The sequence below is a fragment of the Varanus komodoensis genome, unplaced genomic scaffold (assembly GCF_004798865.1).
Source record: "Varanus komodoensis strain SLA01 unplaced genomic scaffold, ASM479886v1 scaffold8, whole genome shotgun sequence".
NCBI lineage: Eukaryota > Metazoa > Chordata > Lepidosauria > Squamata > Varanidae > Varanus > Varanus komodoensis.
Window position 1 is genome coordinate 18,460,779 of NW_025336481.1, and position 17,221 is coordinate 18,477,999.

The window sequence follows — 17,221 nt, forward strand, 5'->3', positions numbered from 1 at the left end:
CACACACAAACCTTTTTATGCTTACCGCACAAATGTACAAGACCTTGTATGACAAGCATAAAACAGTGGTGCATGGAAATCAAGAGCTTTGGTGGAAGATTGTATCAAGCATCCTTTCATATTTAGCCATGTGATAATGGAGGCTTCCTTCCTGTGTTGCTTCAGTTGGAACAGAAAAATAAACCCTTGCCAGACAATGCAAAATGGGTCTAGTTTGGCTTCTCTGTTTAAAGACAACTGTTTAACTCATTATAGCTGTGAAAGGAAGTTTTACATTTTCTTGGTGAGGCATGCTAGTATCTCTCAGACTGAAGGAAAATGGATAGTGGTTATTGCTGCACATAATGCTTGTTTTCTGTCTACCTCCTGATTTCTTTATGGCTTGGAAAAGTGGAATGCATGGCTTGGGACTGCAATACCTGATGAAATGCCTCTCCTGAACTAAGTCTACCCTTATCTGAGGCCTTCCTCCAGCATACTACTTCTGTGGTGACAAGTAGGAGGACTTTCTCAGTGGTGGCCCCCTGATCACCCCACTAAGGTCCACCTGGCACCAAATTTGTTATACATTTGGCATCAGGTTAATACTGCCCTTTTCTCTTAGGCGTTTCATGACCTTTGGGGAGACAGCATTTATATCATACTAGCCATATTAAAAATTTGTTTCAGGGTGAATCCAATGTCCCCCACCCTCAATGCATGTAAGCCTTTGTACTTGGAAGCGTACATGCACCCAATACATGGAGTGAGGTGCATTGCTGCCACTGTGCTTTGAAACAGCTTGTTTTAATCAAATAGATGAGATGGCACAGAAGGGGAGGGGAGGGGAAAGCTATGGGCTCCAACCTTTCCCAATCCTGCTCCCCTGGCATGCCTTGGTTGCTCTGCCTCAAGGCTGATTTGCATCCATAAAGAGGCAACCAGAGTGGTTCTTTCTGTTTTAAATGTTGTGTATGGAAATCCTTATGCTGTTTTTGCTGTATTGTGGTTGGTCTTGGCTGTTGGGTGGTATAGAAATGAAACAAAGAATGAGGAAAAGGAGATGATACTGTGCCAAATAAGCCAACACATGCAAGCACCTTTTTATTTAGATCATGGAATCATAGAATCATGACTTTTCTTGGCACAACATGTGGGCTGCCTTTTGGGCAGAAATAAGATATTTGTAGTAACTAAACATATGCAACCATCTGTATTCAGTTTGTACATGGTTTGATCACATCCCTTTTTGAAAATGCTCCATGCCCCAAAGAAAGGAGGCATTTTAGCAGCAGTTAGCTCTGGGTTATCTGTCACGATCGTTATTTAATTTGAACAAAGGACCTCTGCTTCATCTCCAAGCAACATTTACCTTTCCAAAACATCTTACAATCTTTGCTACTACTCCTTTAGATGGATTTTCACTTACAGTGGTTAGGTACCTTGCCAAGCAGTTTTTAATATTTCACTTCAGAGCCCCCCACCCTTGTTGTTCCCAGTCATTGACACACAGAGGGATGATAGCTCTAGCCCTGGAGAGAGTATATAGCCATGACTAGTAGTCATGAGATGCTCGCAGCAGCCATATCTCAAGGCATATCACCATCACTTTTGCATTGCTGCATGGGGTGCTTTTCCCCCAGGTAAGAATCCTGTAGGTGCTTGGAGTATGAGAAGACAAGTGTCAGAAATACTTTTTTCTGTATCGATACAAAGTATTCCTTTCTTGTGCAAAGTTAAGTGCTGTCAAGTCATCTTTGACTTATGGTGACCCTATCAACGAATGCCTTCCAGAATGTTCTATCCATGGCAGCTCTTTTCAGCTCTTATAATTTCGAGGCTACAGTCAATCCATCTCAAATTTGGTCTTCCTCATCTGCTTCTGGCTATGACTTTCCTAGCACAAGTGTCTTCTTCAGTGAGTCTTGCCTTCTCCTTTCACCTATTTCTGCTCACCAAAATCCCCCTTTCTGCATTCTAGTAACTATGGATGAGATAAAGCCAGGCTGATACAGCTATATCTGAGTTATGGGCTCCCCATCTGGAGATTCTAATAGTTGTGCTGTGATTACCTGCAGAGTTTGATTTAGATGGAGATGGAGCCAGAAGAAGATAGTGGACAATGGTTTGGGGCCCTCCACTGAATTTAGTAAGACTATTAAAATTACACTATCTCTTTTGCTGGTGTACTGTTAACCAAGGTCTGAGGTAGCTTAGCACCAAGCTAGATGCCAAATCTATGAATCTTTGTAGAAATACAAATAGCAGCTTGGGGAGGGGGGGAAATGAGATGAGGTGACAAAATCCCCCCAAGCCATTTGCACAGTGAGGGTATTACCACTGGAATGGATTTCCCTTACAATACAAATAGCAGCTTTCTCCTCTCCTCTCCCCTCCCCTCCTCTCCCCTCTCTCCAGCCCTGATCAAACTCTGTCCCTCTTACTGGCATTTTAAAAAGATGAATGTGTTGCAAGAAGACTTATTTAGGGTCTGATGCAATTTGGCTCTTAAAATATTAGTTTTAAGTTCAGCTCCAGACATGCCCCTGATAGACCATATTTGGCTCTGTACCAGCAAGGGATGCATTGGTGGGGTGGGGGCAGTTTGCTGGCATAGAGCCCTCCTATGTTGGCATATCTCTAAGAATCATCAGTACAAAGATCTTGTTCATTTTCCTCAAATTCCTCAGCTAGTGTAAATGCAGCGTAGGATTGCACTGTTTGTTAGAAGCAGTTGTGATTCAAATTTGGAAGACAGTTTTGCTGTAATCAATCAATCTTTTCGTTCTGTAGCATCTATTGTCAGGCTGCATTAAGGAACTAAATCTGTACTACAGAGCTTTATCCAATCCCCACTTGATCTGAGATAGTGCTTACGGTTGTCTAAATTAAGGCTAAGAACTTTGATCCTTATAGGTCATGGCTTCACAGACACTATCATATGAAGCACACATATAGAACGTTCCTCATACTGGTAGATTTGCAGAGCTTTTCCATAATCTCAGTGAAAATGCACAACTCTAAAGCCCTTTTTGTCGACAGATCCAGAAAAATGGTGAGAGCCTTGTAAGCCGCCTTAGAGACCTTTCTTCCTCTTCCTAATGTAAGAGTGCTAATGATATCCTTTGATCTATTCACCAGCAAAGGATGGTAGGTTGGGAGGAAGGGCTGCTGACAATACGCTTGGCGGTCATGGTAGGCATAAGTTGCGCCGACTGTCAGTCGTTTGATTTGTTGCTTGTCTGATCACACTTGAGATAATAAAAGTCTTTCTTGCTATCAAGCCGTTTCCTTTCACCAGTTAGGTAACCGGCCCAGTTCTCTGTAGCCTGATTGGCTGAGGCGGCCCTTGTAAACCCCTCTTGGCAGTACAACTCAGCCCTGTTTGTCATTGGGCAGCAGGAAGGGAGTGGTAGCGCGGAGCGACGGGCTGCCTCTGATTGGCGCGCTCTCTGCTCCACAACCCAGAACTGTGCAGCCGAATTGCTCCGGGCGCCTAATCGTGGCTCTGGAGACGTCGCTTGAAGACATTCTTTGCGCTCAGACACGCATCTCACAACCCACGTGTCATTTCCCCTGGGAAGTAGGAATCGGGATTTTTCCTCCAGCCCAAGACGGGAGATGTCCGGCTGCAACAGGCTTGGGGTCGCGCCCGCCATGGACTTTCCTGAAGTCTTGAAGTCTCTTCTGGAGTACTCGCTACCCTGGACGGGCGCTCTGAAAGGTAGGCTAGGAGCTGGGACGCGTGAACACATGCTGTCGTCTCAATTTCCACCACGAGGCTCAGCTTTGGAGGGAAAGGGGTGGACGATGTATTAGCTTCACCCTGATTCTGCCTAAGTTGATCCAGAGAGGTTGCCGCAACGGAGAGTCTGTAAAACGTTGCGACACCCCTCGTCGCCGTTAAGCCGAGTTTGGCAGCTAGGATTGTGACTCCGTCATGCAAGGAGTCGGGAGGCAAGGCGTGTGTCGGCGGGCGTCGTTCCTGTTGCTGCTAAATTGCTTGCTTGGAGCCAGGGGAGCGACGGAAGATGTAGAAAAAGGATGTCAAATACGTGAAGTGTGTTGATTCGGTTTGAACAGTCAGTCCAAGCAACTTGCTTCTGGAGGTGCTCTACGTGAAAAAACTGCCAGGAGTAACTCCCTGGTCGACTTCAGGATATTCCGCAAGCTATAGGTCTGCTCTTATGTACAAGCACCGAGCGTTACACGACCGTCAAGGGTGAAAAGTCCTTTCCTCCCTCTTATTTCTTTGAAATTCAGAAAAGAATCCATCACGAGGTTTTTGCCTCTGAGAAACTCACATAAGACGAAGCACATCTGAGCAAACGTTAATAAACTGAGTTGCTCTCTTGATGCTGTACACTGGAGCAGACCAATAATTTGTCAGACAGAATACACTGAAATCTATGTGGTTGTTTACAACTTTACACAACCCAGAGAAAGGACTTCCCTAGGAAAATAATTTAGGGCATAATTCTGTGCATGTAGAATTCTGTGCAAAAGTTCTCCAACTCCCAGCATTCTTCAGCCAGCATGGGACTTTTTATGGCATTTTCTTCTTGGGTAAACATGGATAGGTTTGTGCCCTTAATCACTTCACCAAAATATGGCTCTCTAGTACATATACCAGAATTGTACAAATGCATTATTTTTTGTGCACATGTGTGTGTTGCTTCATACCTGAGCAGTGGGCAGGTGTATGGCTGAATGCCATGATGTGTGCCCTGCTTGTATTCCTGGTTAGTTCAAAAAAGTGGGTGGTCATGTCCAAGATAGGGTATTGAATATAAGATACTCCAATGAGCAGAAAAAACTTGCTGACTTTGTGTCCCCCCTTATCAGTAAGAAAGCAATGACAGCTAGGGCTAAGTTGAGCATGTGGTGCTATGGTGAAGATGGGGATAACAGAGAATATATTTTTCTCATTTTTTTTTCTCTCTTGTCCAGAAAAAAATAACTTCTGGTCTTCTGTTTCCTCCCTTGCAGAAACTTATGCAAGAGTTTGCCTTTTTAAAATGGAGCCAGATGTGTTCAGTACACATGAAAGGAAAATATATATGCAGGGCCAAGGATCAAACTGTGATACGCTGACAATTGATTCCTTAGCATTAGTATTCAGATCTTAATAGGCAAAATGATCTGGAGGATTTTATCAAAGAAGTGTGTGTGAAAAGGAACATGTCGGGATCTCTGAACTGTAACTTGCTCTTGTTTGGATGTAGCTTTTCTTGGCTACTCTAAAGCTACTCTTAAGTTATGATGTGTTGGCATGCAGAAGGACCTCCTTATCACTTAACCATTTAGCTTTCTGCCTTTACTTATTATCAGTACTGCACAGCTTTATGAACTAGACCATCATATTAGACTACCTATAAACCTGGATGCAGTACCTATTTCTGGAATCATGGGAAGAAATGTAGAAGAAACAAGAGCCTCTTTGTATCTTCCTCTGTAAATTAAATGAAGCAAATCCTCAGTTTTTACACATATTGCTCTGCAAAATGACTTCATATTCTCTCCCTTTGCAGGCACAGCTTCATACATGTCTGCTTTTTGCATCAGAACCAACCATCTCCCTACTCAAAATAAAATAGTATGAGAGCCAGTGTGGTGTAGTGGATAAGAGTGCAGGACTGGGACCCAAGAGATCTGGGTTCTAGTACCCACTCAGCTGTGGAGCTCACTAGATGACTTTGTGCGAGTCAGAGACTCTTGGCCCAATCTATCTCAGAGTTCTTGTTACGAGGATAAGATTGAGAGGAGGAGAATTATGTAAGACACCTTGTATTCCATAAAAGGAAAAAAAAGACAAGACATAACTAGAATAAATCTCACACACACACACACACACACACACACACACACACACACACACACACACAGAGAGGAATGTACCATTACAAGTTTAATTCTGAAACAGTTATCACCTTCTCTGAATCTTTAGTTTGTGCATTTCATTGCCCAAGGCTAGTACTGAAACGAAGAAAGAACTGGATCTGAAAATGATAGATTGCCAAACTTGAGCAAACTGAGAAGAGTCATCTGGTGGTCTTGTATACAGGATTTAACACACTTACCTTTTTAATCTCCTTGTCAGTCTGAATAATTAATTCCAGAGGAATGCTAAGAAACTCCGAATAAGCTTGTCTCATCAATGGTCCACTGGAGCTGCGACTCAACCTTATGTATAATGTTATGTGGTTTTAGCCTCATAAAAATTTCCTGCAAGTCGGAATTTCTGTGCAACAAATTCTGTTATGTGTAAAGTCTGTAGTGTGACACATTATATGGAATCCTAGTCTAGAAGTTAGTCTACAGGGTAATTCTGCCATGTCAAGTGGTGGCTCTTTCATTTGGCAAAGTAAGCCTGATTTAAATAAGATGCCAGGAAAAGGAATGCCAGAGAAACTTCCCTGTAGGATGTCCCATGCATGCGATGCCTTGTTTAGATTGCTTTCAGATGCAGTGTTAGCATGCTGGAAATCAAGTGGACAGCTCATTTGTGTAATAACATTGAAGAGAGAGTTTCAAGGAGGTGATGAGGGTGTGCAGCACTTGCACAAGTGAATTCTTCTTGCCCCAGGCATAGTGGACAATTTTCTATTTGTGGATGTGCATTACTGACCTCTACTGGGCAGAATATAGTTTATTTTGCACACTATATATACTACTGGTGTAGATCAAGTCATCTTTGATTTATGGTGAGCCTGTTCATGAAATGTCCTGTCCATTACAGCTCTGTTCAGCTCTTCCAAGTTCAAAGCTGCCACTTCCTTTATGGATTCAATCCACCTCATATTTGGTCTTCCCTTTCGTCTTCTGCTTTTGAATTTCTCTAACATTATTGTCTTCTTCAGTAAGTCTTGCCTTCTTATGATGTATCCACAGTATAACAGCCTTGGTTTTGTTATTTTTGTTTCTAGGGAAAGCTCTAGCTTGATTTGATCTAAGACCAGTTGTTTGTCTTTCTGTCAATCCAGGGTATTCACAAAGCTCGCCTCCAGCACTTTGTTTTGAATGCATCAATTTTCTTCCTTTGAACTTTCTTCACTGTCCAGCTTTCACACCCATAGATTATGACTGGGAATATAATAGTTTGGATGATTTTTACCTTGATCTTCAGTAAAACATCCTTACACTTTATGATCTTGTCTAGTTCCCTCATTGCTGCCCATCCAAGTCTCAGTCTTCTTCAAATTTCTTGGCTGCTATCTCCCTTGGAATTGATAACTAAGTTGAAGTATATGAATTTTTTTCACAATTTCCATTTCTTTTTTATTAACAGTAATGTTCTGTAATTATTCTGTGGACATGATTTTTGTTTTCTTAATATTCAGCTACAATCCAACTTTGGTATTTTTTCTTTCACTTTTATCAGGAGTCATTTCAAATCACTGCTGCTTTTGGTCCTCATTAGTATGGTGTCATCTGCATATCTTAAATTAGTGTTGTTTCTTCCACAGATTTTTACTCCTTCCTCTGGCTCCAATCCTTTTTCCTTATGATATGTTTTGCATACAGATGGAACAGATGGGGAGATAAAATACACCCTTGTCTAACATCTTTACATATGGGAAGTCATTCTCTTTCTTTGTATTCTGTCCTAACTGTAGTTTCTTGTCTTTAATACAAGTTACTCATCAGGACAATCAAGTGCGGAGGCACACTCATTTCTTTCAGGACCATCCATAGGGTCTTGTGATCCACACAATCAAAGGCTTTGCTGTAGTCTATTACTTTGCAATGGACAGGTATTTGACTTATATATTTTATTTATATATTTGGAATTTTTGTATGCCGTCCCATTCGCATAAGCCTCGGAACGGCTTCCAACATCATAAATAAATACTTATACAAATAGATACATATAAAATCTGGATACATCCTGGCTGAATAATTTAAAACCAATAAATAAAGTCAACAATTATTAAAATATCATTTAAATAAAAAGGTCTTGGCCTGGCGCTGAAGAACAAATAACGACAGCGCCAGGTGGACCTCTCTGGGAAGCGCATTCCATAAGTGGGGCGCTTGATCCTGCTAGGAAACCATCTTAATGAGACTATTCTGGCCTTCTGATGGGATTGCTCTCAGTTGCTTTTACTCTCTCAAACCTCCTTACCATGTTAAGGTGTAATTAGTAAAACTTGAAGTAAAGTTTCAGAGATGGATTGAGGCACAGACAAGTTGCATAGAGGAGAATGCGACTGTAGTGCCTACTGTATGAAAAGTGTCAAATTCAATCTTATTTAAATTTGCAGATCATCATGATTAAACAATGATCTATGACATCAATGTAGATCATTGTTTCTTGTGGTCACTGTGAGATTATCTCTTTACATTCATTTTCTTAAATCGGTTAAGGCGAAGCCTCTACAAAAGGCCTCTGATTGCTTCCTTTCTCTGATTACTAATGACCTCCTGGAGGTCCTCCTTCCCACCTTTTGGGGAACGTCCACAGCTCCCATGGACTTCTCAATAATGAGGATGGGTTGGGAGGGTGTTGACTTTCATTTTCTTGGATTTATAAGCACACTCAGTGGATTTGGTGCCAGGTCCCCCCCTCCCCCCCCAACTTGTTTCAGTTTGCCACAGAGTCCACTGTCTCCCTCTGGTTCTCTCTGTGTGCACATCGCTTGGAGACTGTGTGGTGCTGGTACCACAGAGTTAAGTCAGGAGGAATAGAGATGGAGCGTAAGAGAGAGAGAGAGAGAGAAATAGAAGGTATATTGACAAAAACAGAAAAGTTCTACAGAATAGAGAATGAAAAGTAAGCAGGTGTTTAAAAAGCAGTTAGTTCAAAATATGGCAGAACTGCTTTTCTCTGGTTAGCATAGTGGGACAGCCCTCTTGAGTTAATAAAAATGTAAGATAGGTGTTCAGAATGAATAAAATTTGCACTCTGTTTTCAGCTCTGGAAGCAAGCCTCTCTCTAGTTTGTGGGATAGAGTTTTGCATCACTAGAAGGAACTCGTATGCATAGCTGGTATGATATGACAAAAACACTTCAGATTTACAGTCATAACAGGTTTTGTGAGCCTTCAGTTCAAAATAAGAAATTTATTTATTTATTAAAACCTTTTCTGGGCTTTTAATAAATTCTAGCTAGGCCTTTCTAGGCCATCCACTACAAGTGTGTTGGGACAGCTTACAAGAAAAAGATACTGAATGTTAGTGGGTTTTTTTCAAGAATCACATTAGCTATACAACTGGAAAAAAATGAAATCATATTAATTTGAGGATAAGTTTTAAAGCCAAAGCAGCTCTACCAGGACATTTATCTTTGAACATTTTTTAGTGGTGGGATTTTCTTTGGCTCCTCAACGAGATACAAAAAATTGAAATAGCTTGCTGTCATACTTCAAATAATATAAGTTCAGTATCCAGTTCAAATCCCAACTGGCTCTTCTTCCCATTCGCTCCTACCTCATCTACCTTTTTTGGTGCCATTTTCCATTTAATATTTTTTTTCATACACTCTTTTTGACACTTTAAAAAACTGTTTCAAGAAGACAGGAGAAAGTGACTATATTATTGGAATAAGGCCAGCAAAACAGTGCTATGCACTCTCAGTTTCTACCTTGAACCAGAACAGTATGTTTCCACTGACCTGAATTGGGAGGAAAAGTTGCAAATCTGTCCAAAATGTGTCAGACATGTTGCTACAAGTTTACCTCCAAAACTAGGTAGATCTGTATGTTCTTCTAATAGATAGTGTTATTATTTCATCATACAACAATGCAATTATCCTCTCTGATGTTTGAAGTAGTTCTTCATGATGCAAGCTTTACATGAGCTGAGAATGAGAGACATGATCTTACAGTTATTTATTTTATTTCTCCCAATTTTGAGGGAAAAGGAGTAAACAGGGCACCTAAAGTGACTTTTATTGAATGATTAAAATTATACTGTTTTTCTCTTAAGGCCTTCAGAGCAGCTTGCAAATTTAAAGTTGTTCTAAAAACATGCAGTGCAATAAACGTTTAAAAGCAGTAGCACTAGAATAAAGTAAATCACATGCATCCCCAGAATAAGGAGATGTATAATGTAACACTAAAAGTCTTCTTTCTAATCCACCTGGCACCCCAAAGTCTGCACAGCTGGCACCAGAAGCTGCCTTGGAGAGAGCATTCCAAGACCATGAGACAACCACCTGAAAAAGAAGCTCTTTACCTGGATATTACCTAACTTACTTCCACAAATGAGAACTTGGAAAAGGGCCTTCAAGAAAGCTCTTATTATTTGGGCAGATTAATGCAGTCCTTTTGGGTTTAGGATTCCAAGGTAAGAACCATGTTTAATGGTTCAGTTCCAAGCACAATTAGTGCAGTTGTTTCAAGATGGGCATGATGTGATCCATTCAACCAGTTTCAGTTGCTAATCTTGGCATTGTATTTTGTACTAACTGAAATGGCCAAATAGTTCTCAAAGGTAGCTCCAAATATGACACACTACAGTACTCTAACCAGATGCTTCCAGAGCATGGGTAAATATGGCTGGTCTATCTCTTCCTAGCATAGGCTTCTAGGTAGACCATAGAAGCTACTTGGGCTTCCAAACTATAAGAGCAGTTCAAACATGACATTCAGGCTATTAACCTGCTATAAGGAGTATAATCCCATCCAAAAGATTCACAAAGCAATAGGATCTCCACCTTGCCTTGACTGATCTTCAGTTTCTATCTTCATCCAGTGTACTACTGTCTTCAGATTTTAGCCTAGCAGCTTCACAGCTTCAACTGTCTCTGAAGAAAAAGAGATTGAACTAGGTATTGTAAGGGCAGTAATGATATACCTCAGCCCAGATTTTCAGATGATGCTTCCTTTGGTCATGACAATGTTTGGAACTATGACTGTTACTGAGTTTCAGATTTTATGCCGAACAATAATTCCCCTCCCAGTCATTCCATTTAGAATTGAAAGCAATAAACCTTCAATGGGGCTGCTAGAACTCAGCATTATGACCTGATGATTTCCAGTTGGATCTTCCATAGATATTGTAAAGGTGTCTAATAGTAATAGTAGAATTAACTACTGAAGGAAGTTGATACAGGAGAGGAATATGGTCTGGTTTTGAGACCATGGTTTCTTTAAATCCTGGGAAATTTATTCATGCTTCAAGCTGCCTCTAAAACTTCTGTTCAGAAAGTTTACTAAGCCTTAAATATCATAAGCCAACTTTCCTTACTTGACTTTAAAAAGGTAGATGGAAAGTACGGCAATATTGCGACTCCTGACAAGCATACTTGAAATTAACAGTACCCCATACTAAGTGTGATTTATTCTGTGGTACTTCTTATTTCCATAGAAGAACATTTTGTGGATTCAAATGTCAGATGACTCTTATTTATACATACCATCATTTTGTAGCACCTTATTTATGTATATATATACTGCCCAATAGCTGATGCTCTTACGAATTTCCATAGGCAAAAATAGATTTATCCCTTCGTCCAAAAGAAAACATGACTGGGAGAGTGAGAAGGTCCTGTCACATCCACTGGGAAGAAGCCCTTCTGCACAATAGGTAAAGGTAAAGCTTTGCCCATGACATTAACCTTTTGCTCAATTTTATAGCAGAACCACTGACACTAAAATCTTGTCTTGTTCAATGGCAAAGTTGTGCCTGACTCTCCACAACCCCATGGACCACAGCACACCAGGCTCCTCTGTCCTCCTCTGTCCTCCCAGAGCCTACCCAGCACCAGTGACTCCATCCAGCCAATTCAACCTCTGCCATCCCTTTCTCCCTTTGTCTTCAATTGTTCTGAGTATCAGGGTCTTTTCCAATGAGTCCTTCCTTCTCATTAGGTGGTCAAAGTATTTGAGCTTCAGCTTCAGTATCTGGCCTTCTAAAGAACTGTCAGGGTGATTTCCATTAGCTCCGACAAAAGGGTAGCCACTGGAGAAGAAAATGGCAACCTACTCCAGTTTCCTTGCCATGGACAGTATCAAAGGACACCTTAATACAAAATCTTAATTTCTACAGACATTTATGGAGAGGCTTTCCTAGCACTACAAAGTGAGGTTAGTGATCCTTTAGCACAGTCTGAGTGGAATTCTACTGGAATATTTTGCAATACTAGCGTGTCTTCAAGACATTTCATAGCTTGACTTGTAGAATTTAAGATTTTTGTTTACTCCAGCACTGCTTCAATAACTCCTCCCCTCATTCAGAACTTACATTTTTATGACAATTATAAAACATAGGTTTCAATTGTCAGATGGAAACTACTCTTTCTTGAGAGAGTGGACGCTTGTGTGTGAGAGAGGGAAAATGATATGTGTGTATTTTAGGGACATAAAAATACCATGCACTCGTTTCCACGGTGTAATTCGTTTTCCTAGTTTCCCTCGCAGAAGGGTTTCCTCCCTCCCAGTAAGAAAAACTCCACAATTCTTTGTAGCGCCCAATGGGGCTCTAGGCCTCTGACGTCATCACACCTCTTACGTCTTTCCCCCACTGTCCTCCCCCTACTTGTCCTCAGGCAGTGGTCACGCTTTCCGCCTCCTTCCTCTACTGGCCCCAGTCAGAGTGTTTGTGCGCGCGCTCAGCACAGCACGGAGGCCTTCCCTTCCCTTCCAGGCCACGGGCGCGCGCGGAGTCCGAAAAGCGATAGGGGGAGCCTCAGCTGGGCCGCCAACGCCAGGGGTGGGGTAGGGGCGTGGCCCTCATGCTAATAAGATGCTCACCCCTCCACGGCATGTGCCGCGCCTGCGTTAAGGGTTGTCTCTCGTGGCCGCGAAACTAAGCCGACTGGCCAGACCCGCCTTTCGGGAGGCATAGCCAATCGCAGGTGGTAGAGTATGTGGGCGGTGGAACTGGGTCTTATGAATAATAAGTACTTTGGGGCCCTCGAAGGAGCCGCCGTGTGAAAAGCGCAGGCGCAGTCGCGGATATTGGGTGGCGGTGATTTTTTTTTCCTAATCGGGGAGCCCCTTCAGCAGCTTCGTTTGTCGTTTCACTCTTCTCTTTAGGCCCGAAGGTGGTTGGGGGGCTCTCTAGTTCTGTCCGTTGACTCCTCAGCGTAAATAGCATGTCCAGCCGTGCTGTACCTCCGGAGGCGGCGGCGGCGGCGGCGACCGCGGCAGCCGCGCCACAAGAGCGGGGCCTGACAGGCGCCTTCCCTTTGGTGTTGAAGAAACTGATGGAAAATCCGCCGCGGGACGCGCGCCTCGGTGAGGGTGGCTGAAACGCGGCTCCTGTACTATCTGCTTCTGCGGAGGGAGGGAACGAGAGAGCTGGAGGGTGGGAGGAGGAAAGGCAAGCGAGCCGAAGGGCTGCGCTCTCTTCCCCTTCGACGCGCAGGTCGCGTCCATTTTGCTCTGTCCCGGCGGCGAGAGTGCTCTGCTTTGTCCTTCGCAGCGCGGTCAGGTTCTTTGCCAGCGATTTTGATCTCTTATTTCAGTTTTCAGTGACGCGGGGCCCAAGTTGGAGATCCCTGTGCGCGTTTATCTGGCTGTAAGCGTCATTGAACAAGGCGAGACCCCGACTTGCATGGACTGGCATTGCAAGAGCAGCCGGAGGGACCTAGTCAGTTCGACATCAGAGACTTTAACTATCTCCAGTTCCAGGTAGTCCAGCTGTTGCCAAACCCCAAATGGGGAAGGGGCATGTAATCTGCCCTCGACTCCCAGTCAAAGAAACAGTTCCTCAAGGCAACAGATGGCGCGTTTAAAAGGCTGCTATTCTGCTAGCAACCTCTTCAAGGTTGAACTGCAAAAAGAAAGAAGAGGCAGTGTATTTTTAATGTGTTACTTTTGGTACTCCATAATGAACCAGAGATGGAGGTGTTTATCATAAATAATCGTATGTGGTCTGAAACTGTTTTTTGTAAGTGGCACATGTGGATACATATTTCTCCCTTAGTGTTCTGAAGTGAATGTAAATCCCCTTTCATATCTTGCAGCATGAATGAATAAAGCTGCTTGTATAATTTTATGTGGTTTTTCTCACTTATAAATGCCCCCCTTTTGCATATAGTGTGAGAGAAGAAAACCTCTGTAAACTATTCATTTGCTATAATCTCAGTTGTAACAGTTACTGGACACTTATTTTCTTAGCTTGAATCAGCAAAACCCTGTTCATTTGACTTCTTCACAAGCTCCCCAGTCTTTGATAGCCACCATCTCAGTGAGAGTGTGCTACCATATACAGAAGAACAGAACTATTATAGATACAGCACTCAAAAAGTGGGCTGAGTTTCACATCTTACATAAATGTAACTTGTATTACTTACAATATCTCTTCTCTTTTTGGTATAATTCTTTGAAGAAGGAAGCACATTGCTGCTGTTATTAAGGTCCTGTGCTTCTTTTGATAAAATCGAAAAATAAATAAATAAATAAATCAGTTAACCCAGGAGTAGGCAATGTAGTGCCCTCTAGATGTTTTGGGCTACAGCTCCCATGATCCATGAACATTGGTTTATGGAAGTTATAGCCCAAAACTTCTAAAAGGCATCTAACCAGGTTACCTACCTCATCTTAACCTCTATATTTGGTTGTATATCTTACTTTTTATCTTGTTCATAATTTATTCCCTGCATTATTGTCTTGCAGCAGAGAGAAAAAAGGCTTCTCTACATGAGACATTTATTGTGTACTTGTGATCCTTCACAGAAGTTTGCAGATTCTTTGTACTACATCATTGTCCTTCATTGTTATCCTCTGCTGTATTTTTCCAGCCTTTCTCACAGTTATTTTACAGGGCAGAAAGGCTGGTATTAAAATTTAAATTGTGACAAACAGAAACAAAATCTTACGGTACTGTTGCAAATTCGCTTTACTGCAGCTATACCACAGTGCCATCTGGTGGGTGGTTAGTAAAGTACAGGTAGTCCCCAGATTACCAACAAGTTCCATTCCTGGTAAAATGGAAATTTGTTTTTAAACCAACTATGTATGTAAGTCAGATCATGTATAGTTGGTCCTTCACATTTGTGGGGGTTAGAGGAGTAGGACCCCCATGAAAATGGAAACATTGCAAATATCTCTAGCCTCTCCCCTACCCAAACTCACTAGTGCCTCCTCTTTGCAGCAAGGAAATGCTGGGGAGGTTTCCCTCTCCAGATGGACGGGGCAGGAAAGCCTGCTTTGGAGGACTCCTTCTCTTTTTCTCTACCCTTTTGCTTCCTCTCTGTCTATGGTGCTTTTCTGCTGTAATTTTTGAAAATCATGACAATTTGTTCATAACTTGTAACTCAGAGACTGACTGTATTTTTAAAAAAGCAGAGAAATAATGAACTCCAGGAAAATCCTCATGTAAAGGATACATTTTACCTCCCACAGCAAAAACCAGAAGTCTTCTTAAAGCAGTGGGTTAAATCCTTCATGTAGTGAAGCCCAAAGTTTTCTGACAGCCCTATCTGATAATTGACTAGATATAATTGCTGCAGCTAAGCAAATCTATATCTTGGACCATGGTATTGCTTATTTACTGAATAACGCACATGTATGAACCAGTCCTAGTTTTAAAAAGTCATTGCTATACATAGTTTTTCACAACATAAATAACATCATCTGTTTTAATTTTAGATAAAGAGAAAAAGGAAAAACTTGAAGAAGATGAAGCAGCTGCTGCAAGTACAATGGCAGTCTCTGCCTCTCTCATGCCTCCTATCTGGGACAAAACTATCCCTTATGATGGAGAGTCTTTCCATTTGGAGTACATGGATCTGGATGAGTTCCTCTTGGAGAATGGAATTCCTTCCAGTCCTACTCGTCTGGATCTAAACCAGAATCCACTCCTACCTGTGTCTGAGCTGGAAGGAAAAGAACCTACTAATGCTTCCGCTGCAGTTAACTCATCCCCATCATCTTCCACAGTGGTTTTTCAGCCATCAGAAACTATCACAAGTACAGGTATGTGAACTGCTGCAATGTCTTCTAGAAACACTTGAAAACTGTTAGAGATAGCTGCTACAGAATCTGACAGCAAATAGGATTTTCAGCTACCTTTCTGTTCTTGTTATATGAATCTATTACATATGATAAGCAAAATCTATATGTTTGCTTGTTCTGTTTTAGGTTTCCACTTAACATTAAAATTTTTAAAAAGACACAACAGGTAAACATATAAAGATGGATGACAAAGGCAGTGATACTGTGCACATGTCTTTATTTAAAGCATTTCTTTAGCCACTTTTCAGGAGCACATCATCACAAAGTGATACACAAATAAGAGCCTGGTCAGATACAAGACATGATGGCCACAGTAGCAGGTATATTTTACAAAGCTGTTTTGACCACAAAAGCCCGTTAAAATTTGGTTGAAGGCAGCTTTAATCATAAAAGTCTTTAGTTCCTGCATGAATGACTGCATGGAAGGGTTTAGTGGGGAGGAAGTAGAATTAAAGAGATTATTCTACCTGATATTTAATGTGGCACTTTGTCATGTGGCAGTGTGAGATCCTAGTATAATGCTTACTTGGTCAGAAGTCTTATATTTTACTTATAATAACCATCCTTTTAATTAAAAGCTTTCTCTTTCTGCCTTAGTAATTGTTTCCTATTCAGCCAGGATGCAGTATAACAGGTGGATTATCCCTTAATAAGTATTATATACTCAGTTCCTGTTCTCTGTGTCCCTGAGGGTGTACATGTATTAATTTCCACAGCAATTTCTGATTTTAAATAAATCTTTAAGTACTATTGCCAAATTGTAAAATTAATATTCAGAAAGTATTTTAATGAAGAATTGCTCTTCTTGCAAAGTATAAACCGGTACTTAAAACCCCTCTTTCTAATGCCCCTTACCAAGTAGAATAGGAACGGAGTAATTGAGAGCCCTATAAAGGACAATTCACTAAAAAGACACATTCCCACTCAATGTAAAACAATTACAGGAGAGAAGCTATGGTGAGGAAGTACCAGATTTCAAGAACAGTACTCCTAATTAGATACAATGGTGTGATGTTGTGGTTACCAGTTTTGCTGAGGGACAGTGTAATACACTAGGTTGGCAATGATGATATTAGGATTTACTAAAATCAAAACCCTGAGTGGCAATTCCAGACTGAACAGTTGTAGTGGAAGCCACTTTTCTACTCCTGCTGCTATCCATCCACCCTCTCCTGTGTATTCCTTATTACTTTGTCATGACCATAAGAATCTACTGGGACGGTTTTGTCCTATGCTTTGATGTCTATAATACAAAAGGAAGAGATATTTAGCTCTAGAATTTCAGACTCAACAATGAAAGAATAAAATATGTTATTTGATTGGCTTCATTTCACATT

At 41.5% G+C, this 17,221-nt stretch overlaps 1 protein-coding gene across 5 annotated transcripts in view; it reads left to right on the forward strand.

Moving 5' to 3' along the window:
* The first annotated feature begins 3,447 nt into the window (after positions 1–3,447).
* The window catches only part of TEF (TEF transcription factor, PAR bZIP family member), a 29,043-nt gene continuing 15,269 nt past the window's right edge, over positions 3,448–17,221 (forward strand). Inside the window, exons 1-2 of one of the 5 annotated variants that reach the window (XM_044454982.1) lie at positions 3,448–3,703; positions 15,519–15,845. In XM_044454982.1, coding sequence (XP_044310917.1) covers positions 3,601–3,703; positions 15,519–15,845 — 430 coding nt within the window. In that variant the 5' untranslated portion in view covers positions 3,448–3,600. Of the gene's footprint in view, positions 3,704–12,851; positions 13,161–13,270; positions 13,557–15,518; positions 15,846–17,221 lie in introns of those variants that run through there. The other 4 variants (XM_044454981.1, XM_044454979.1, XM_044454978.1 and 1 more) reach the window with 4 other exon arrangements.